This window comes from Bombus pascuorum, chromosome 1 (genome assembly GCF_905332965.1).
Source record: "Bombus pascuorum chromosome 1, iyBomPasc1.1, whole genome shotgun sequence".
NCBI classification, from domain to species: domain Eukaryota; kingdom Metazoa; phylum Arthropoda; class Insecta; order Hymenoptera; family Apidae; genus Bombus; species Bombus pascuorum.
This window is the reverse complement of record NC_083488.1, coordinates 28,053,926-28,077,079: the sequence shown is the minus strand read 5'-3', so window position 1 is coordinate 28,077,079 and position 23,154 is coordinate 28,053,926. Positions and strand designations below refer to the sequence as shown.

At 33.7% G+C, this 23,154-nt stretch overlaps 4 protein-coding genes and 1 long non-coding RNA gene across 11 annotated transcripts in view; 4 read left to right on the top strand and 1 right to left on the bottom strand.

Moving 5' to 3' along the window:
- LOC132909692 (uncharacterized) overlaps window positions 1–5,686 on the top strand; it is a 179,505-nt gene extending 173,819 nt beyond the window's left edge. Inside the window, exons 6-15 of the mRNA XM_060964653.1 lie at window positions 2,504–2,727; window positions 3,225–3,262; window positions 3,654–3,758; window positions 3,847–4,045; window positions 4,135–4,472; window positions 4,585–4,753; window positions 4,865–4,939; window positions 5,007–5,156; window positions 5,313–5,477; window positions 5,547–5,686. Coding sequence (XP_060820636.1) covers window positions 2,504–2,727; window positions 3,225–3,262; window positions 3,654–3,758; window positions 3,847–4,045; window positions 4,135–4,472; window positions 4,585–4,753; window positions 4,865–4,939; window positions 5,007–5,156; window positions 5,313–5,477; window positions 5,547–5,654 — 1,571 coding nt within the window. The 3' untranslated portion in view covers window positions 5,655–5,686. The remainder of the gene's footprint in view (window positions 1–2,503; window positions 2,728–3,224; window positions 3,263–3,653; window positions 3,759–3,846; window positions 4,046–4,134; window positions 4,473–4,584; window positions 4,754–4,864; window positions 4,940–5,006; window positions 5,157–5,312; window positions 5,478–5,546) is intronic.
- LOC132909580 (uncharacterized) lies at window positions 5,687–10,629 on the bottom strand. 3 transcript variants are annotated; one of them, XM_060964504.1, is made up of 2 exons: window positions 10,490–10,629; window positions 5,687–7,769 (listed from the first exon to the last, which is right to left on the bottom strand). In XM_060964504.1, the coding sequence occupies exon 2, from the start codon at window positions 7,757–7,759 to the stop codon at window positions 6,269–6,271; it is 1,491 nt and encodes a 496-aa protein (XP_060820487.1). In that variant the 5' UTR covers window positions 7,760–7,769; window positions 10,490–10,629; the 3' UTR covers window positions 5,687–6,268. The 3 variants fall into 3 exon arrangements, with proteins under 3 accessions (XP_060820487.1, XP_060820496.1, XP_060820499.1); XM_060964513.1 differs by lacking the exon at window positions 10,490–10,629 and adding an exon at window positions 10,283–10,387; XM_060964516.1 differs by lacking the exon at window positions 10,490–10,629 and adding an exon at window positions 8,146–8,228.
- Window positions 10,630–10,805: 176 nt separating this feature from the next.
- Window positions 10,806–11,189, top strand: LOC132909705 (uncharacterized). The gene is made up of 2 exons (XR_009658590.1): window positions 10,806–10,946; window positions 11,021–11,189. It is a non-coding gene; the product is annotated as an uncharacterized LOC132909705 (long non-coding RNA).
- Window positions 11,190–11,934: 745 nt separating this feature from the next.
- On the top strand, window positions 11,935–14,557 carry LOC132909602 (G-patch domain and KOW motifs-containing protein). 5 transcript variants are annotated; one of them, XM_060964523.1, is made up of 6 exons: window positions 11,935–12,333; window positions 12,443–12,800; window positions 12,880–12,983; window positions 13,098–13,405; window positions 13,627–13,983; window positions 14,057–14,557. In XM_060964523.1, exons 1-6 carry the CDS (start codon window positions 12,194–12,196, stop codon window positions 14,227–14,229), a joined length of 1,440 nt encoding a protein of 479 aa, XP_060820506.1. In that variant the 5' UTR covers window positions 11,935–12,193; the 3' UTR covers window positions 14,230–14,557. The 5 variants fall into 5 exon arrangements, with proteins under 5 accessions (XP_060820506.1, XP_060820514.1, XP_060820541.1 ...); XM_060964549.1 differs by having other exon boundaries at window positions 11,940–12,333; window positions 13,098–13,356; window positions 14,057–14,205; XM_060964531.1 differs by having other exon boundaries at window positions 11,937–12,333; window positions 13,627–14,205.
- Window positions 14,354–19,620, top strand: LOC132909633 (omega-amidase NIT2-like). The gene is made up of 6 exons (XM_060964565.1): window positions 14,354–14,426; window positions 14,514–14,660; window positions 17,960–18,144; window positions 18,476–18,644; window positions 18,919–19,152; window positions 19,304–19,620. The coding sequence occupies exons 1-6, from the start codon at window positions 14,381–14,383 to the stop codon at window positions 19,393–19,395; spliced, it is 873 nt and encodes a 290-aa protein (XP_060820548.1). The 5' UTR covers window positions 14,354–14,380; the 3' UTR covers window positions 19,396–19,620.
- Window positions 19,621–23,154: the final 3,534 nt, after the last annotated feature.

Genomic DNA, 23,154 nt, shown 5'->3' with positions numbered 1-23,154 from the left:
TACTAGGTCGCATGGTAAGTGGAGGGGCGGAGGTGGGGAAGAGAGCTTCTCTACGTCTACACCGTAACGAAATGAGATTTCGTAACGAAATACATAGTTTATTAGAAATGGATCGATGGAAGATTATTTTACGTTACGGTAGTTTTGTTGGGCCGGGAGGCTGTCAGGATTTTTCGAATTGGAGCGTAAGAGTGTTTAGAATTTTATGAAGCGTTGATGTTACTTCGTCAGGTTGCGTACTATTTGTAGTAGGTAGGTTATTAATTTTTTTTCTTCCTTTGAATTGTACGCAATTATTGCCAATTAATACGCGAAAATTTGCTTTGTCTTTTGCCCAGTTACACTGAAAATACCAAATTGATATAAATTGTAATTCAGAATTGTACTCCTCGAATTCGATAATCATCGAACATAATCTATACGTCTGTATGTTGGAATTTTTCACGCGCCATCGCTATTCTAAACAATTAAATGATCGACTTAACCTTAGGCACTACGCAGCCTGTCTACGCGAAGCTGCTAAAAAAAAAAGAATATAACGAGTTAACCTTACATGCATATTCATGCAACGTCGAAACAGCGCGAACAGCGTAAACCAGATCGCTACACAACGGGAAAGGTATTTTGTTCGCATTTTTTCATCTTTTTTTTTTTTTTTATTTTTTTCCCTTGTTTTCAAATAAAGAAAGCCCCGAATATTCCGGCTATCAATTCAGTCTGGGATCAATTTACAGAGTGTACGCGGGTGTTTCGGTCAGCGAAACGCCGGTCCCAATTCGCGCGAGCTATTTTTGCACGCTGCGGTCTGCGCAGTCTACCTGCCCGCGTAAATATACAAGCAGCGGCCGTGCTGCAATTTTGAAGCCTGTCGCGCATAAATAAAGTGAACTCGAGCGTGGAAATTAATTAGCGTGCCGACCAAGGGGCAAAGTATAGGGAAAATTCACCGGCATCGCCATTTAATTGACAAACAAATTTCATTAGCGCGTGCAAGCTACGCGTGTAAGCCCTTTCCGTCTAATTAGTACTAGTTTATTGAACGTTGACCATGCTGTAACAATTTTCCGTGCTTTAATCTTGCGAATGTAGTATCAACTTTTCAATTTCTTTTTGTTACTTTACTCTTCCTTTCGACGTTTAGCCTTACGCGTGTAAAGTTAGAAAAAGAACGATGATTTCGATATAGAGAGATCTCACTACAGGGTACAATCTTATTGCAAACAAAATTTAGGTGAATTCCTAACTTTTCGTAAAATAAAAATAAAAAATAATATACACATGTACATATATATTTATATATGTCCATATCTTTTAAATCTTGTCCAAATCAAAGTGCGAAATTACGTTTAATTATGTATTTCTAAAGAGTTTAGGATCCGACGATATTTCTCACTGATCGAATTAAGAGAAATTCCGTTGGAGCTCGTTCGCGTCGACGAATGAGGAGCAGTGATCGATTGCGAAACCACGGACCAGTTAAAGGGGACAGTCGGGGACATATGGAAGATTGTTGCAAAAGTATACGGCGTCAGGGTGCACATATAACGCCTTCAAATTACAGACTGGCCAAGGACCATCCATCACAACTGGGCCCATGGGACTTACGGTCTTTGCGCACCGCCCCAACGTTTAAGTCGTTAGCAATTTCCTGCACGGGACTATTTTCGGCCCCAAATTCCATATGGCCCGATAATATCCGATAATACGGTCCGACCAGGCAGATTGGAATGGAGGGGATGTTCGTTTTGTCTCGTCGATAGTCGTGTCCGGTCGTATTACCCATACGAAACCCCCCCTTTTGTAGAAATTTCATGTCCGTTCGAACTGTATCTTTATACATTGTCGACTGACCGTTTCGCTACGATGGAGAACGGCGAGTCGCCTCCAATAACAGTAATCTCCAGTGGAAACGCCTTTGTTTAAGTAATTCGACTCTAAAGATTGTAAGCTATCTCGTAAGCTTCCCTTTACGGACACGCTTCGGTTCTAATTTCCAATTACCTTCGACGAATGGAGAAACGAAATTTTCGCTGGCCGAATGCGAACGAATTCTCGATGAATTGAAACTTGTTTGTATAATTATGAGATTACAGTCGACAATTTAATTTTGTTGGCGAAAGTATTCTTTTAATAAAAAATTGTATCTGTATAATCGGAATTATTTGTTATCCTACTCTGGTATTATAAATGCAAACGATAGTGCTTTGATATCGTAGAATTCCAATAGTAGAATTCCAATAGTAAGACATCTGTGATATTTTTACGGCAATATTTTTATGAATACTTTCTTAACATGATAATAATACTTACTTTATGAATACTTATAACATCTTCGAATAATATACTTCTTTGCCGAGTTATGCTAATTTATCGATATAGCAGATTTCATTGCTGTAGATAGTACCGTGAAACATCACAAGGTGGCAGTAGCGCACAGAGCTCGAACGCTCCTCCGATAATATCTTACAAACACTATTTGTACATTGTGCATTACCTTTTGTAGATAAAGTATTCGACACAGAAACAAAAACAGTTTGTACACAAACCCCCATCGAAGCTATCCGATTGGACGAGAAAAATCTCTACGATAAATTATCGACTGACGCGAATCAGTTCGCTCCGTCGTGCGTTCATTTCAAAGAAAAAAAACTGTCGGCATTTCGGTGTATCGACGAGGATCCTGCTCCCCAATGTTTGATAGTGGAAGCCCCCGCCAGAGGGACCCAGGTATACAAAAAGGTATGCAAAGGTATGTTTATTAAAATATTGCAAAATTCTCGAACAAAAATTCGAAGAATCGGTCGAAACTTCCAATCGTGTGTTATCGAATTTGAAGAATTTAAACATTCAAAATTTATATGAGTTTTTGTTATATAGATTGCTTCTCGGAAATTCTTCGTTTATACATCCATTCAAATAAGATTTGTTTTCAATCTATACTCGTTTATCGAGTATGTGAAAGGCTCGCTATTTTTAAATACACACACGTAGTACGATATTCGTCTTGCACGGCTAGCAAGTTGAACAAAAAACAGAAAACAAATAGAAAAAGTACATCTCCAATGTATATGAGTTTTCATAAAATTCACTCGACCATTCAATTCAAATTTCAATGAAAAACAAACAACGACGTTTCCGCAATATCAGCCGACGTTCCTAATGTAAATTTTCCTTTTTTGCTGGAACGAAATACCCACGTCGAATCGAATCAGGGCATCGAAGAGCGGACAAAAGGGAAAATATCGTCGAACAAGGAGGCCGAGTGAGTTTATAGAGAATATATAAAAGCGCTGCGTGTTTCCTTCATTCTTTTCTTCCTTTTATTTTTGTGTTGAAAAAATCCGACGATTTTTCTAGCCTGCCAGAAATACAAGAGAAATTCTATCGCGGAAAAATATGCCAAAATTAATCGTAGCCGTGGATTAATGAAATTCTTCTTCAAGCTCGTATCTACTTATACAGGGTGTAAAAAACGTATTTACACGACAAAATTTAATTTCTTGGAACTAGAATAAAAGAGTGGAAGATGCCTAATATTTCAATATTTATCTTGTTTACCTTCGAATATCTGTGAAATTGTAACGAGAAAAGAGATTTCAATTTCGATTTTCCATGTCTCGTTAAATTTTATTAATCTCAAATTTGTCCATCAGATACGAGACAATCATATTGGAGCTGGAGGCGAAACTCGCTCGAACGAGAGAGGATCTGGAAATGGCTTTGAAGGCAAAACCAATCGTGAAAGAGAAATACAAAAAGTAAAGTTACATATAGAATATTCTGTTTGCACAAACGATAACGCAATTAAAAAGCGTATTGGTTACATCGATTTCTTGTCCAAAACAGATTGTTGGAAAATGCAAAAATAGAAGCACGTAAAGAGAATGAAATATTGCAAGAAAACATCGTACGTATTTGTACATCTGTTTTGGAAAATTTTGGTCCCCGTACATTAAATCAGAGAAGAAATAATAATTACCAAATTAAATCTCGTAGAAAATTAAAATGCCACGAGAGGAGGATTGCGAGTGGTTTACGTAAGAAGGTATATCGATATTAGAGTAACAGAATATTTTAGAAACGAAGACAGCGATATCGAATTCGAACTCGAGTCACGTGCTTCGCTTTTATCAGCTGCACACGACACTGACAAGAATGAACAAATTGAAACGGGAATTAGCCGTCACTCGGAGGAAGCTAAAACGTAAATGCGAGGAGCACGAGTCGATCAACAAATGCTTCGACCAGCTGAAGCAAGAAATGGAGGCAACCGAAACGAATTTGAACAATTTGATAAGCGAAAATCTTTCCTTAAAGAGGAAGATAGATGACACGCGGGACTGGTTACAGCACACCATGGGGAAGGAACAGCATACGGGATATTCTCGAGACGCGTGTAAAAACAGAGAGCTGGCGAATCTGAAAAAAAAAGTGGAAGAGGATTCGGCGACCATTACTCACCTTAAAAACAAGTATTTGAAATTTGCTTAATGAAAAAGAAGATGTTGATATTCCAAAGTGGCTTGCAAATTTTATTAGTAACCGCTTTATCTTCGTTTTTAATAAACCAATAAAATAATTTAGATTAGTACGATTGGAGTCGGCGAACGCCAACAAAGGATTTTTACTGAACAGTTACAAAGGTCAGCTGACAGAGTTGACTAAAGAGAAGAATCAATTGATATCTAAAATGAGCAGCTTGGAGAACGAGGTCAGCAATGTTCGAAACAGTAACTCGCAATTAAAAGCAAAGGTATGAATTTCTGAAAAAAGATAGCGAAGAAAATGCTTTGATAAGCTTGTGCATAATATGTGTAATACGGTTTGTAATACTTCAATAAAGCTAATTAATTTATCTTATTAGATTTCCGTTTTAAATAATGAAAAGGATAAATTACTGTCAGACAATGAAAGATCAAAGGCGGACATAAAGGGAAAGGTAAAAAAATTCGTACTACGTGGGTTGGTCATCTTTTCATAAATAAAAGTTTTATCCGATTGGACAGGTGGAAACGCAATGTACGACAAAAAGGGGAGAGACAACGCTACAGGAGATCGAAGTTGTTAAAGCTAAATACGAGGAGACTATTAAGTCGACGAAAATGAAGTTACTGGTTACTAAAACTCAGAATATCGAGTACTTAAACGCCATCAAGGTACATATAATGCAGTTACATGTACTTTCAATATTAATTTTCCATTTTCTAAAATGTCGTACGTTGCGAACAGGTTTTCTCATAAATTAATGATAAAACGAAATTATTATTTGTTTTTAATTATAAAACTCTTGATAAGATGTTGCTTGAAATTAGGAATTTTTGAGAAAACTCTACGAACTTCAAGGAGATCGTGGAACGCAAAAGTTTTCGAACGAAAATGAAGCAAGCGAACGAGAAACTCAGGAAACTATCTGCAATATATTAAATATGACACCGGATGAATTATCTGGCTTTATTAATGGAAAGACTAAAAATTCGGTAATTTATTACTGAAAATTAATATATCGGATTAATTAGATGATATTAAACAAAGATGAATCGTTATAGATTAACCTGTGGATGGTCGAATTAAATCGAATAATTGCAACAAATCAATTCTCTAAAGATCTATCGAAGTTTCTATTGAAAAAGGTAACGAAGAAAACAAAGACGTAACAAAGGATCAGAGAAATTTGGGGTTTCACGTGTTCGTTTCAAAATCTTTTCGCTGTATATTAATAAACAAAATGTACAATGCAATATTACTTTTGATATAATTTTCAAATAAATACAGTTCGCCCTTCTAAAAAGTCCGTCTATATCGTAGTATAAAAATCGATTGGAAACCATCACCAACGCTCGTGATATCCACTTTGGCCTCTTATATCTAGGTCATCGTGAATTTAATCTTTTAAAATTTACACACGACGATGAAGAACCAATACATAAATCTTCCTGAAAGAATTCTGTATTGAAAATATTAATTGTAGGTACTAAAGCAAACACCACGAGCGATGATCGTATGAATAACGATAAATAAGTATGAAAAGTAACGGAGAATCCGTAAATCACAATACGCATGATCATACAATTACTTTGAAAGATCTATCCCATGTCTAACTTCGACTAAAACAGCATCCAGTATCGATGCTTGCTTAGAATATTCAGACCTATTTAATTGCCTATCAAGATTCAATAGAGAAAGACAGTGATGTGTCAAAGCGAACGGTGTTCAAAATCCTTTTGAAAAATCCGCTACTAAACTGTGAAAAAGAGAATTCGTTCGGCGATCAATTGTCGCTCTGCAACTCGCTCGATCCAGTCGCGTCCGGTGCCTTCTGCAACTGTGCGTTCTGGAATCTCTCGTATCCGTTAGTCTCTCCGAAGATCTTCCTTCCAGGGATTCTCTCATCGTCCTTCACGCTCACTTCTGTCGCGATCTGCACTGGCCAAGGCAATTTGCCCTCGTTTCTCATCGAAATCTGATTAGCTAATTTCCTCTCGTTATTCTGATCATACGGATCGTTGTTCCGAAGAGTTTCCAGCGTCACTTTGCGACGACCCTCGTCTTCGGGATAAGGATAAGGCCTCTCCACGAAGCTCGACCTCTTCGAGTAGTTGTCGTAACCATCGTAAAGGTTTCTATATCGATATCTACTAGGGTCAACGTTCCCTGGAATACGTTTGTAGCTTCCATCCCTAGAAACTGGCGTTCTAGTTCCGTCATAGGGTCTAGGATAATTTCTTAGATCTACAGGTTTTCTCACTATTTCCGGCAAGGTGGCATAGTAGATGATCCTTTTGGGTTTGGGCGTGGGTCTGCTACGACCATATAGATCCAAGTCCTCGTCCCTGTATCGATCATAATAATAAGAATAATCGTTGGGAACACGCATGTAGTAGTCTCTTTCCATCCTGTAACGATCCGGGTAATAGTAACTGTACCCACGGCGGTAGGATAAAGGATCGTAGTCTCGATCCCTGATAGCGCTTCTGTACCACGGGACATCGTAGTCGTCGTATCCTCTCGTAACTGGCATATCTCGTGCTTCTCGTTGTTCGTAACTCCTCCTGTGCTGACTGGTCACGAAATCGGCTCTCGGAGCGTGGTAACCTCTTGCGTTTGCTAATTCTTCGCCATCTGCCGTTTGGTGCATCGTCTGGTCCAAGCTAGTTCTATGGGGAAACTCTATAGACAATGGTTGAGTGGACCAATTTTCCGCGGAGCTTAGACGTACCTCTCGGACGTTCTTAGTGCTCGATATTTGTTCCAGCCTCGTCTCGTTCTCTGTATCGCGACGAATCCTCGATACGGTCTCCGTTGCTTTATCCGCAGTAGCCTTTGTCGAATCTTTGTCTTGTTCTGGACGGAGGACAGTCATCGCTAAGCCGGTTTTAAATATCTTGTCCCGGTGCTCTGCGTTATTCGTTTCGCCACGACTTTCGTATCGATCGTAGGGCTCTTCGAACGTGGGTTCGAAACGGTCAAGGTATTTCTGGTTGAACACAGAGTGCGGTTTGGATATTGCAACAGTGTTGGATTCGATGAATTTCGATTGGTCGGTTTTTAGGTTACTTTGAGCGGTTTCGAAGGGATTGAGATGACCAACCCCGCTCACGCTGCGAACTTCGAACGCGGAAGAGTCGAGCCGCGGCCACGATGGGTGATTCCAGGAATCGGTGGCGTATGGCAAGATCTGCCATGCTTTGCCGATCCCCGCCGCGCTGATTTCCGTCAACAGGCACAGTAGCGGAGATATTTGGAACAGAAGCAGCCGCATATTCGTTTATCTGAAATTAAAGAGATGATTTCATGTAGAAGATACAAATTCGTTCCTTGATGTCGAAATGCCGAACACAATGAGAATGAGACATACAAGTGACAAACTCGATGATCAATAAGAAGATAAGATAAATAATTGTAGATTGCAAGGAAAATTTTGAAAAATAATATGTGTTCTAATAATAGAAGATAAATGATAAAAACGAAAATGTAATTCCCATTCTTCTATGTATTTTAATTTATAAAACGTAACTTCTGAATGACTTGTAGTAGCTTTAAATATGTTCGCTGGAACTAGCCAAGCAGAGAAAAAGGAGGCTTAAAAGGGACAAAAAGGGAATAGATGAAATCGTGAATCAGTCTAAATGAACCGTAAATGTCAACCTAAGCTTTCACCAAAACCCTAATGAAACCATGAAAATACCATGACAAACGTTTAATGACCGTTCCGTCCGGTAAATCTGCGCGCTCAAATGAAATTGTGTCCCCGACCGCGTCGTCGATTCCCCATAACAAATATAATTTCCCAGCCGTTTCCGCGGCATTATGCGCCGAGTTCCGGACTACGCGTAGATCCGGTAGCGCGATTGTTCACTCGACTACATTTACCATAGCATCCTCCCGCGAAATCGAACTAGAATTCGACTCGACACGCGTGCATGCCATCACAGAGTTCAACGCACTAGTACCTTCAGACGATTCGAAACTTGTGTATCATCTGCTAACGATACGTATCTATCGCTAAAATTTTTCATTGCGATAATGTTTAATAACGTTGCAACGATTGCTAATTTTCAATATACATTTATAATCGTAATAAAAAATGTGTACTCTTCTTAGGCTGTTATTTGCACAACATTATACGGAAATGTGTGTTTTACGTGATTTAGCTTCTCTCGACGCGTGAATCCATTGGGAGAACTGTTATATTTATGGTAACTTAATCGTTAGAATAACGTAAGAACACGTAAAACCAACTCAAAGTTGAAAAAACATCCTGATGTATATGCTTGATACGACTCAAGTGTATTATATACTTTTGAAGCATCACCGCCCATTACTATACCATCAACATCAATCATGTTCTACATCACGATCAGTCTTCTGCAAAAAAAGATAATTAAAAGAGAAAGAGAAAGAAGAATTACTGTACAAACTTCCAACAACCATGAGACTTCCGTATACATATACAACAATGAGATCACCGTGAAATTGTCTTATCTTGTTCTTTTAATCGCGAAAAATCTGTCCGTAAGTTCGTGGACCGTGTCGAACGATACGCTATATACGAGGCAGGACGGGTTTTTGTCCGACTGTTGCACGGTTAAGAGCACGACGAGCAACACTGTTCGTGGCGATAAAACGAAGGTAAAAAAATGCAACGAGAAAACAAAGGATAGAACGTCTAGACATAGCGGAACAAATCTTCGGCAGGAAAATCTTCTCCGTTAACATCGACTCCGCACAGTTATGCTCGCTCTTTTACAGTTAGCCTCGCGGACCTGTCTTAATTTGTAACTACGTTTCGGGACATCCTCGACACGTTGTCCAACGCGTAGGTTTCATACGGCAAATTCAATGTCATAGTGGTTTAAGTCGTAATTCCGAATGTTTCAATTCATTTTTACTCTCAAGCATACCTTCCCTTTGATTTCAGAACTGATTAGGTCGTAACTTTTTATTCTCTGCCATTTCTGTTTTCACGGTTTGAACAGATGTAATCTATTTTTTACGGTAATAAACACAGAAGATTATTTTATGAAAACTGGCAATGGCCTGACTTACACCACTGTGATTCTCAACCCTGTTTTCCAAATTATGTTATATAATATTTTATGAAATGTTGGTGCCATACAAGATGAAACGATCTCGGGAGAATCAAACGTCTTATTTTCCCTTATGCCATTCAAATTATAAAATATGCAAACTTTTAAACATTTAACTCCGTTGTCTCATTATCTCGATCCCGTCAACTGTACGTATGCCGATGAACAGTAGTTAATTATCGGTTTCACAATAGAATTCCGAAGAGGAAATTGGATAACGGATAGGTGAGGAGCTCTGATGTAGGATAAGAACGTAATTGTAACTCGACTTTTGATGATTTATTGCTTAGCTAGCGGGATCAAGAGCGTGACTGATGTAGGATACTGAGGAAAGTTAATTAAACTTAGCTTCATTACGTAGGGTAAACAAGATGTTTGATTGTAGTAGAAATTGTCGCATATTTGATAAATGTTAGATTTATATATATAATAAAAATGTATAAAAGATATATAAGAGTATAAGACTATTTCTAAGAAAGATAAATTATGAGTTTTTGATCAAATGTTTGAATTAATTTTGTTATAGCATTCCCTATTTTAACCATTTAGATGTTAACTATCGAAAAACCAGTCCAGTGTATCGTATATCTCATCATTTTCATAGGAACAAAATCTCCACGTTCAAACTGTACAATTAATTGAAATTAACAGGACACACTGTGACTCTGGTACAACTTATTTTTGCAACTAATTACCATTTATCCCATCTCATTAAAACTTTTTAATAACCGGTAACTAAATTGATGAAATTTCCTCGATTCAATTTATGAGTGATGAAAATCAAAATTGCCTAAAAGTACCACTCCTCCATATCTCCAAAAATATGCAATTTCTAACAGTATAACAATCTATAAGCAGAGAAATTTCAATGAAAATTTAAGACAAAAAAGAGGTAAATTTACCTGAATTCCAGAGCGTGGCCGGCTTTCGAATGTCGTTGACTGTTCAGAGTTACCACGCTTACTACGGTCCGTGAACTACGGCTTCCCGGTTTACCCCGGCTTCGTATCTGCATACCGTGTGCTGTTGTCGCCGCTAAAACACGCTCACCCCTCTACTCGCAGACTTAACTACCGTACTCAATTGGTCGCTGTTTTTAACTGTAATTCTTGTTCCGAAAGATAGGGAAATGGCTTCCTCTACGATCTACGAGCCAACACAATCGAAGATGATCGTTTAACGTAGCTTATAGGAACAGGCAGGCTACGGGCACATTCACGCTCCGATCGTGTATAGAACGCTAAAAGGTGGAATTCTGAAAACTGTAGAACAAACAAGCGATAGTATTGCTAAAAAGACAAGTTAAGAGTACATAAATATGTAGTAAGAGGAAAGAAAAGATCTTCAACTGACAAACAAGTAATTATGTCTATCATCATTTCGTCAATGCGGTTAAGGATAGTTATATACATTTATACATTAAATTCTATTAGTTACAGTTGCATGAAACAAAGGAGAAAGTGATGGGAGCAACTTATCTGTTCATTTATCCTCTGAACGCCCGGAGATGCGCATTAACATTATCATAATCGCTCAGTTGAACTATACTTGTATGTTAGTATGTTTTATCTTATTCGTTAGTACATAAGAAGTACTTCAATATTAAATAATAATATTGAAGTAATCTAAGCTATATATATATATATATCTTCAATGTGATTATCAATAGGTTAGTTTATTCAATTCAACACATGTGTATTTTTATAAAAACAAAAGTACGTCAAATTTTAACGAGCGATAGCTTTCGTTTTACATCTCTGTACGGTAATTTGCAGGATGCAAAAAAAAGCGGAATAGAGAGTCTAATCTGAAAATAGAATGATCTTGAATAAATTGTAAAGGACATAATAGCGCTGTCATGCGCTATGATGCATAAACTAGGGTAAAATCAAAAGCGTAGTAGAATGTAGATTGTTAACAAATAAAAATTAATCTAGGTATTATTAAAGAAATTTGTTTCACCTTCTAAACTTTTCGATGATTAGTTTACTTTGAATATTTTGTATATTTTTCTGCATATCATGAGCATTCTGTACATTTCTATACATTTAAATTTTCTATGATTACAAAATGATCCGCACTCTACTTCATAGTATACTCTATACGTTTAAAATGCTCCATTAGAAGCTTAAGCCTATCAAAATACAGCTCCTAAAGAAATGTGAACTTTCACATGAACACGTAATATCGATTTTCCGATTCAAACTAGGCATATACTAGCATATACCACCTTCGGCATTTGGCTGCATGGTGCAACACTACTCCGGGAACAAAGAAAACCATAAGAGGCAGTACTCCCATTTTCTCTCTGGGATATCCTAGCCACTTTTGGCACTTTGCCGCCTGGTGCAGCACTAGTTCGAGAACATAGAGAATCATAGGCGTCAGTTTTTGTTATTTCCTCTCTGATATACGTTTACTTTAATGTCGCTTAAGCAGACGGCTGATATATTGTCGGAATTAGTAATGTGGAAGTAATTGTGAGTAGATTAATAAAGTGTAGTAAGATATTAGATTTATGTACATAGTTTCAAGTGACATCAATCTTTATGTCTAATATATATATGTAATATTGATCTATAAGTCAGTGTTAAAGTAAGAAACAAATGGCAGAAGAAGGGAAGAAGATTTCCTTCGGTTTTGCGAAATCTATTAAGAAACCTGTGTTAAAAAATGCTATTCCACAAGAGGAAAAGAAAGTTGATTACATTGAATGTCTTGATGAAAAAGGTATTAAAGTAATAGGGTGAGTTCAAGAAGTAAAATTTATAATTAAGAAGCACATAACCTTAACCTAACCTATAAAAATCACCAATAACGGAATACATATATTTGAAAATAATCTTTTATTTCAGTGAGGAAGAAAAAAAAGATGAACCTCTAATTATTCCATTGCTAGGTTCAAAAACCTGGCACGATAGAATTGTTAATAAAATAGATGCAGACATTTTCCTTCCAAAGGCAGATAAGGAAAAGGTAGAAGACACTAGTGTTAACGAGGCAAACTCAAAACTATCTAATGGTAAAACATCGCCAATAATATCAATAAAGGAAGAACCATTTGAAGATAGTGAAAATAAAGTTGTTACTTTAGAAGAGCAAGCGGCTAAAGAAATCATTGAGGAACTTAAATCAAAGAATGAACATGAAACTAAAACAAATGATTTAACTTTACCTTTAGTAGAAGATGAATCATTAAGAGGCAAAGAACAGGTATGTTATCAACATATAGATGTGCAATGCACAGATGTATTACATTTGCATATTATAAATATTGTTTTGTATTTTTCAGTCTACGTTAGAAGATTATGAAAAAATTCCTATTGATGCTTTTGGTATAGCAATGTTACGGGGAATGGGATGGCAACCGGGAAAGGGAATTGGTAGAAATGAAAAGTATGAATTTCACTCTAGATTAAATTAATTATATGTGTTTAATACATCACTTCTTGGAAAGTAAATAAAGAACATCATTTTTTGTTTCACAATTTTTTATTCTAACTATTACAGATTAGTAGCAGCTGTCATACCAGAATTACGACCAAAAGGTATGGGTCTTGGAGCAGACAAAGTTGCATTGCAGAAAAAAAATACGAATTCCAAAAAAGAAGAGGAAGAACTTAAAATCGAGAAAGGAACATTTGTGAAAATTATAGCTGGAAAACAAAATAATAATTATGGTCAAATAGAAGGATTCGATGATGATGCAGGAAGGCTCATAATAAAACTAGCTCTTGGTGGAAATATAATATCTGTAAATGAATTTATGGTACAGCCAGTGACTAAATCAGAATATTCAAAGAACTCAAAAGTTCTAAGTTAGTATGAAGAGTTAGTTTTTCATTAAGGGACTTTTAAGAAAATAAATTTGGATTAACATATACATATAAATACATAATCAGACATGTAGAAGAACTACATTAAAAGTACCTGTAAGTGTGTTGTTGCATGCAATTTTTTAAAGGTCCCTTCTATTTTTATATGAAATATGATAAATATAGAGGTTTTAGCTTTTAGTATTTTATGGGGTTAATTTCAGATACAAAAAAGTATGAGGAATATAAGGACAAGGAATCCAAGGGACTCAAGCAAAAGACAGATAGGAAAAGATCAATGTCCCATGAATCCGAAGACAGTGAAGATGGTGACAACAGTAGTGATAAAAGAAAGAAAATCAGAAGTACGATGCATAATAAGAACAAGTATGATAGAGTGGGCGATAAAAAATCAGAAAGACGAAAAAGGCGCTCCGAATCTAATGACGACAGCGATAGTGATTCTGAAAAGAAAAGACGGAGAGAAAGAAGTAATTCTAATAGTAGTGATTCTTATAAATCAAAAAAATTGAAGAAGTCAAAGAAACATAAGAAACATGATTGTTCATCTGAAAGATCAAGTAAAAAACATAAAAGGAAAGACAAGGAAAGAGAAAAAGTTAGAGATAAGAAATCCAGAGATTATGCAGACAGAAAGAAACACAAAAGACGAGAAAGATCAAGATCTCGATCATTTAGTAGGCAGTAATATTTTCCATGAACGTATTTGGCCATTTTATTTTCAAGATAAATTGTACAATTTTATTTATACACATTTTATAATAAAATGTATTTTTACAAAAGTATATTTCTTTCCTTACCCTTAACTAGAAATTACATTTAATTATAATATATAATAATGTTTACAATTATATAAAAATTAATGTCCGAAACTTTATCAAAAATTATTAAAAATCCCTGCGTATTGCTTACATAATGTTGGTATGAGTATTACCATACATAACCTCAAAGAACATTATGATACTTACGAACATCGCTAAACAAGTAGTGCGAACGATGTCGAGTAAGTATTTACTATGTATAAAGTATTTATAGATAAAAAATATGGGAAATATATAACCGAATATATTTAACTTTTTCAACATTTTAGCACTTCGCTTGGCGTTGGTACAACTTGAAGTGAATGAAGTAAAAAGCAAGAATGTAGAGCGGGCAGTTTCCTACATATCAAGAGCGAAAGAACATAATGCTGATATTGTCGCTCTTCCTGAATGCTTTAATTCACCATACGGAATACGTAATTATTTGTTTTTTTTTCAATAATATATTATGAAACAACTATATAGAAAAAAGTAAAAGTACACAAATTACTTTTCAGAGAATGAATGAATCGTAAACAGTAATTATGCTAGTAGAATACCCATTTCTATCCCGAGACAAAATAACTTATCGTGAAAGCTTTTAGTGAGAATACCATATTTTTAAGGACATTCAGTAACCACACATTACAACACATTACATTGAAGTTGTCTATATTTCTCTCGTGTTATCTACTTCACGACGACTTTAAACTCAACTCAACTTAACGACTTAAACTAAACTCAACAAAACTTAAAAGCTTATTAAACTTAACTTAAACTTATTAAACGACATATATATTTCCTTATTATATTCCTTTAATAAGTTTAAGTTAAGTTTGTTTTTTCCTGGATATAAGATAGAGGAAATATACTAAAGAATATAACGATATATATATTTCCTTATTATTATTGCCCACAGAAAAGCCATTTTTGAAGTCAGAAACTTAACCGAGCATGTTAGAAGAAAGCTGTTAGTGTCTAATAGTATGGTCCTTCTGTAGTATACACACGAATACATATAATAGTATAATAATAGTTAACACCGAATAACATAGACATTTAAACATCCAGAATTTTTTAATAACTTGTGAGAATTAACGATGTAGCGTCTAGTTTCCATATCCAATCTATCCCTTAACTCATAAAATACGTACTTCAACAGATAAATAAAACAGTATAACGAATGTTACAACTAAAAGAAAATAAAAAGGCATACTTTTTGCTTCAAATAATTAAAATAAAATTTAGATACAGAACTTTCAATGTATGAAAGTCGAAAAAAAGATATTTGTTCCGCTTAGTATTTTCATAATTTTCGTAAATACAATAAAAAAAATTAACTTTTAATACAATGACAAGCTTTCATTTCAATCTATATTTAAGATATAATATTTTATCGGTTTTCGTTCGTGACAACACCGAAGTAGCCAATAAGTTTGAAACGTATAATTGAGAAAGTTATGAAGCAAGAGGTTAAGGACAAATTCTAAAAGATATACAATTCAATAGTATTATATTATATTACTTTGCGGATTACTTTTCAAGCATAAAAATAGTTTAACAGCCATTTATAGTTACTTTATATCATTTCATTCGTTAAATCCGTTTAATTTCCTTTCTAAAATAAAACAGTCACGTTGGCGAGTTTCGTGTTTAATATAGAATTATTTTATCATATATGCAACAACTTATTTTTTCTTCGTAAATATTATTAATAATATTATCAATTTCTTGTACTTCCGTCCTTCATACAAGTGACAATGAATCATAACAGTTTCACAGAAATCACAAAAATCAAATAAGAAAATTAATAATTTAACAATACATCGTGGAAAAATAAATAAGAAAAAACCTCCTTAAGGTATAATTAGCCAGGTAAAAACGATCTTTCATCAACACGCTACATCGTACCTTTTCCTTTCCCTGATGGCTGATGTTAATCGTCGACGTTTATGATGGAATTTCATCAACGGTGCCATCTAAATCCTCATTCAAGATTTAGAAGATCAAGTGCAAAATTATCAAGGCGACAAATACGATGAGAAAACGTTTAAAATCCACTTGTTCAGCAGCGGAGTAAACAACGGGAATATCGATCACATCAGGTCCGGTCCAATTCGCCTCTACATCGTCCAAGCATAGGAAGTCGCAACATTGTACTCCAACACGGAATCTCTTGCAATGCTGTAGTAAAAAGAAATCGATCAATTGTACGGATCAATCGTCACTTGACTGTTCGAGAATCCAGGTCATCCAGAGAATCCGCTCTTTGGTCCATTGAGCCATTCACGTTCCGTATTTGTTCCGCTTAGTATTTTCATAATTTTCGTAAATACAATAAAAAAAATTAACTTTTAATAAGTTTGTGTTTAAACATGTATTGTTAAACACATTATTAAACATAATTATATTCTTTAGTATGTTTCTGTCGTCTATATTTGTCTCGTGTGTTATCTACTTCACGACGACTTTAAACTCAACGAACTATTGATAAAAACTTATTAAACTTATTAAGCTTATATATATCGTTTAAGAAGTTTAAGTTAAGTTTAATAAGCTTAATAATATAAGGAATATAATAAGGAAATATATATATCGTTTAAGAAGTTTAAGTTAAGTTTAATAAGCTTAATAATATAATATAAGCTTAAGAATATAAGGAATATAATAAGGAAATGTGTCATAACACACATATTATTGAACTTGTACAGTCAGCGGCATTTTGTGTTTAAACATGTATTGTTAAACACATTATTAAACATAATTATATTCTTTAGTATGTTTCTATTGTCTGTATTTGTCTCGTGTTATCTACTTCACGACGACTTTAAACTCAACTCAACTTAACGACTTAAACTAAACTCAACAAAACTTAAAAGCTTATTAAACTTAACTTAAACTTATTTCCTCTATCTTATATTATACTCTTGTCATATTATCCATTCACACAACATTGAATATCCAGGAAAAAACAAACTAAAACTTATTAATAAAAGGCAAACTGGTGTATGTAAGCATATATTATACTCTATTTAGGAAGACGATACTTAGTTGTTGGTTATATATATATATATATTCCCTGAGTGATGTATTATCGAATTATCAATAAATGCAATCGACGTCAGGATCAATGAAATTTTAAAGCACTTTTTCCGAAACTATGAGTCATTCACGTTCCAGATTTTCGCTCCTACAGATCTGTACCTCCCACAACTATAACAAATAATTTTTTGACATCCCATAAAATATACATAGAAAATACATATTGTTATTCTAATAATTAAAACACGAAACTTCAATGTTTTATTTATTAACTGTGTCTAATCCCAGGTAACATAGATAATAATTAACATTGACGTACATAATATATATTTGAAAGAATAGAATTTTCATTTAACTGACTATATGACCATACTCGGTAAAGTATGTATGTATGTATAAGCGTTAATTATAAACTAACTTTATGTTTCAAAAAGTTACTGATACTAACACAAATAGCATGATCGTAATTAAATACTTCTACTCATTTTTCACTTTGAACCTGTAGGAACAATTTATTATATATACATATATATTATATTTACATTATATTATAATTACATATTTAAGTAAGTCGAAATAAAAAACTTAGTTATTTTGATAATTCAAAAAATAAAAAATTGACAAAAATTTCAATTTAATTTATAGTTGAAACAAAGGACAGTTATTTTTCATTAATTGAAATATTGCAATACAGAATATTTTCCGAAATACGCCGAAAGTATTCCTGATGGTGAAACGAGCGTCGCTTTATCGAATGCAGCTAAAGAGAACAGCATTTATGTAGTTGGTGGTACGATAAGTGAAATAGAGGGCGATAAATTGTACAATACTTGTACTATTTGGAGTCCCGATGGAGCTTTGATATCAAAACACCGAAAGGTAATTAATATATCCCTTTGTGGTTTTGAAATTCACAATATTGAGGTGGAGAAAGTGACCCTCTATCTAGGAATAATCTAGGATTATACGAGAAACATACGTTTTGTTGTAATGTGTAATATAAATTTTTCACATACTAAAAAACTTATTTTTTCTTAAAAAAATATTCCGTTTCAAATATTATTAAATGATAAGATTTAATAAAAGAAAGTGATAAAAACACTGTCAGTTATTAAATAAAAAATGATTAAAGTTTAGGAGTTGGTAACTTTGATATTAAATTACAAAAGTTGCAGCAATAGAATTAGCGACTATATTTTTATATTATTAGGTACATCTATTCGACATCGACATTCCTAACAAGATTACTTTCCGAGAGAGTGATTCACTCAGTCCTGGTAACTCTCTAACGATGTTCGATGTGAAGGGCTGCAAAATAGGTATTGGCATTTGTTATGATATTAGGTTCGAGGAAATGGCACGTATTTATCGGAACAAAGGTACAGTAACTTAATCGAACATTACTCAACTAGTAGAAAATTAAATACCTTTTTTAAATATATTCTATATAAAATTAATATAATCTGCAACTCTGTATAAAAAGGAGCTTAATTTTAAAAACCAGTATATTTGCGGAAAATTAAATAATTAAAAGAATTAGAAGGACGACAAGAGAACTGTTCTTGCATATTCATAAATTTTGGAATATGGATCGTGCAACTACAAACTTAAGTGGTATTCAGTGGCTTCATATTTCCCGTTTCTCTGGGTTAGGTTGTCAAATACTGATATATCCAGCGGCATTCAATATGACCACTGGACCACTGCACTGGTCATTGCTTCAGCGTTCCAGAGCTAATGACAATCAATTATATGTCGCCTGTATATCACCGGCTCGTGTTCCTTCAGCAAATTACGTCGCATGGGGACATACACAGTTGACCAATCCCTGGGGAAAAATTCTTTACGATTTAGAAACTCAAGAAAATATGGTGGTCACTGATATCGGTAATTTCTATCTTAAAATTAAAAGCGAGAGATCCATGATGTAATTAATTTTTAGTCTCGATAATTTATCTATTTAGCCATCTCTCTCTGTATTTGTTGAATTTATTAATAAGCATTACTTATTACTTCGTGTGTTTCTTTTTTCTTTCAGATCTGAAAGTTGTTGAGGAAGTAAGGGCTCAGATACCTACATTTTCTCAGAGACGTACGGATTTGTACGACACTGTCTGGAAGAAGGAATAACTCTACACCAAAACAGAAAATGTTTTCTTATAATATTTCTACTACAATACCCCTTTTTATGAATTATTACTAATCACTTATCATTTGTATTAGATGAATGACTCAATTAAGAAAACCAAAATGTTATAAATAATAATCTGTATATCTTGTGTACCAATATGTAATTGGATATTATAATAATATAGGAATGTCCTTGATCAGGGATATGATAAAGAACATGGGAAATGACTCTTCATAAACATCTTTAATATAGATTAATATCATATAATATATAACATAGATTAATATCATATAATATATAGCATAGATTAATACTATATAATATATAACATAGATTATTATTATAGTCTACAACGATTACTAACACATAGAATGTCCCTTAATAATAAAATAATGTAACTTCGCAATCAAAAGATAATTTACGTATCGTTCAGCAATATTAAATTTATATAACTCGCTCGAAATATTTGTATTTAAATAAATTAATACGTAACTCGTTTTATACATAAACGTTAATTCGAAGTTATAAGCTTAGAGAAAATGGTCAATCAATACTTATAAATCGCTTGTATCGATGGAAGGCTTAAAGGAAGCAGAAATATGACAATGTCGCTAATATAATGGTAGATTCCTTTCTTTATCTATCTGTCTGGCTTTTAGGACGATTTAGTAATTACAATAAGTAATAAGTATAAGATAAGTATTTTTAGTGCTCCCTTTTAACGCATTCGAGATTGAAAAAAATTCATATCAGTCAATAGGCAAGGATATAATATACATGTTTTACATATAATTTATATAGTAACATATATATCATATTAATTTTTATGTTTTTTCAATATAAAATTATTATATATATATATATAATTATACATAACACATTATAGTATAACATAGTATATAATTTGTTACTTAAAAAATATGAAACATAAAATTTAAGATTGCCATCGATTTAAAATTAAACAGAGAGAAAAACACAGAATCATTCTAACCAACATTCAAATCGTACCGACACGTAGGGATTGTTTTACAATTAAATCTCGATCTCGAATGGATTAAAATGAAATATGTACTTGCAACTTCAACATTCTCAATATCGGGGATGTTCAAACTTTACAAATAAAAGTGGCCTGTTCCCTTTCCATTACAGATTCTCCTACCATATCCGCTCTTATCCAGGCTTTTACTTGAAATCTGCAATGCGTCTATTTACAATTTAAATTTATCCGGACCATCCGCTGAATCGGCAGCCCTTTATAAATATATAATGAACCCAGAACATGTGCCTGTGCCTCTAGTATCTACACTAGCGGGGGCTTTATGGGGTTAAATCTTTTAGAGCAATTAAAATGATATTAATAATATGGAAATTCTTACAAAGATTTAATATGTCTATAAAAGAGAAAAGTTTCGTGCTCTCATATTTTATATTAATTATAACTTAAAAGGTTTTATATGTGTTATTTATAGATTTAATAAATTGTTAAAATTCCATGAAGACATATTCTGGAACACATTAGAAGATTTTGCTTTGATTTACAGCGGATGCTCCGAGTATGAGCAGATAACAAACGAACAAATAGAAATTAGCCAATAATAAATAATCATCGACAAATTCGTTTTGAATACAGTTTACATATCATATCACATTTCGAGTTCTATGTGTGCGAGCGAATAAAAGTATTGTTAGTGTTGACAGTGTTGTAATCAAGAGACGAAATTCGTCGTTATCCGATTAACACGATGGCAGAAGCGATGTTCTTTTTATTGCAAATAAACCTGAGGTAAATGGACAAATTGCTCGAAGCAACTGCCATTAGCGTAATTTTAACGTGTTCATTTACAGTATGATATTAACCATTACTCAGAGTTGTTAAAGTGAATTAATGCGTAACCGCATCATCCACGACTGACCATGATTATGTGGACATTGGTACAAATGAAAGCTTAATAGTTGTCGAACAGAACCACTGGAAAATCGTGTTTATAAATTATTCTCTCGTCTCGTGTCATGTTCATCAAATGGAAAACAAGATTGTGTTTTAAAGAAATCGCCTGTTCGCATAGGAGAAGAAAGTGAAGAAGAAGAAGAAGATTAAGATAAGGTCACCAATGAGCAAGATGCTTAAAGAATAAAGTTACTATATTAAATATAATTGAGCAAACAGTAATTATGCTAGTAGAATACCCATTTCTATCCCGAGACAAAATAACTTATCGTGAAAGCTTTTAGTGAGAATACCATATTTTTAAGGACATTCAGTAACCACACATTACAACACATTACATTGAAGTTGTGCAGTCAGCGGCATTTTGTGTTTAAACATGTATTGTTAAACACATTATTAAACATAATTACATTCTTTAGTATGTTTCTGTTGTCTATATTTCTCTCGTGTTATCTACTTCACGACGACTTTAAACTCAACTCAACTTAACGACTTAAACTAAACTCAACAAAACTTAAAAGCTTATTAAACTTAACTTAAACTTATTAAACGACATATATATTTCCTTATTATATTCCTTTAATAAGTTTAAGTTAAGTTTGTTTTTTCCTGGATATAAGATAGAGGAAATATACTAAAGAATATAACGATATATATATTTCCTTATTATTATTGCCCACAGAAAAGCCATTTTTGAAGTCAGAAACTTAACCGAGCATGTTAGAAGAAAGCTGTTAGTGTCTAATAGTATGGTCCTTCTGTAGTATACACACGAATACATATAATAGTATAATAATAGTTAACACCGAATAACATAGACATTTAAACATCCAGAATTTTTTAATAACTTGTGAGAATTAACGATGTAGCGTCTAGTTTCCATATCCAATCTATCCCTTAACTCATAAAATACGTACTTCAACAGATAAATAAAACAGTATAACGAATGTTACAACTAAAAGAAAATAAAAAGGCATACTTTTTGCTTCAAATAATTAAAATAAAATTTAGATACAGAACTTTCAATGTATGAAAGTCGAAAAAAAGATATTTGTTCCGCTTAGTATTTTCATAATTTTCGTAAATACAATAAAAAAAATTAACTTTTAATACAATGACAAGCTTTCATTTCAATCTATATTTAAGATATAATATTTTATCGGTTTTCGTTCGTGACAACACCGAAGTAGCCAATAAGTTTGAAACGTATAATTGAGAAAGTTATGAAGCAAGAGGTTAAGGACAAATTCTAAAAGATATACAATTCAATAGTATTATATTATATTACTTTGCGGATTACTTTTCAAGCATAAAAATAGTTTAACAGCCATTTATAGTTACTTTATATCATTTCATTCGTTAAATCCGTTTAATTTCCTTTCTAAAATAAAACAGTCACGTTGGCGAGTTTCGTGTTTAATATAGAATTATTTTATCATATATGCAACAACTTATTTTTTCTTCGTAAATATTATTAATAATATTATCAATTTCTTGTACTTCCGTCCTTCATACAAGTGACAATGAATCATAACAGTTTCACAGAAATCACAAAAATCAAATAAGAAAATTAATAATTTAACAATACATCGTGGAAAAATAATTCGCTAATTGCGAAGAAAGCAGATGTGCCCTGCGAAACTACTGGGTTTTCCCCAAGAACAAGGACACCCATGAGCCAAATTTGCAGGAGACTTTCTCCTGCATTGTATTGATTAGCATTGGCCATAACCAATGGGCATCGCGGATCGTTACCCCCACTATTCTACCCAAAAGAGTGAACAGCGAATCCGCGTCCTTAGTTCAGAAG

Bases quoted from the DNA above. Each gene is read 5' to 3' on its own strand.
- LOC132909580 (XM_060964504.1), bottom strand. From the start codon at position 7,759: ATGCGGCTGCTTCTGTTCCAAATATCTCCGCTACTGTGCCTGTTGACG.
- LOC132909602 (XM_060964523.1), top strand. From the start codon at position 12,194: ATGGCAGAAGAAGGGAAGAAGATTTCCTTCGGTTTTGCGAAATCTATT. The intron at 13,406-13,626 runs GTTAGTATGAAG...GGTTAATTTCAG, and splicing joins AAAGAACTCAAAAGTTCTAA to ATACAAAAAAGTATGAGGAA. The intron at 13,984-14,056 runs GTAAAAAACATA...TTATGCAGACAG, and splicing joins TTGTTCATCTGAAAGATCAA to AAAGAAACACAAAAGACGAG.
- LOC132909633 (XM_060964565.1), top strand. From the start codon at position 14,381: ATGATACTTACGAACATCGCTAAACAAGTAGTGCGAACGATGTCGA. The intron at 14,661-17,959 runs GTAATTATTTGT...ATTGCAATACAG, and splicing joins TAATTCACCATACGGAATAC to AATATTTTCCGAAATACGCC. The intron at 18,645-18,918 runs GTACAGTAACTT...TCTCTGGGTTAG, and splicing joins ACGTATTTATCGGAACAAAG to GTTGTCAAATACTGATATAT.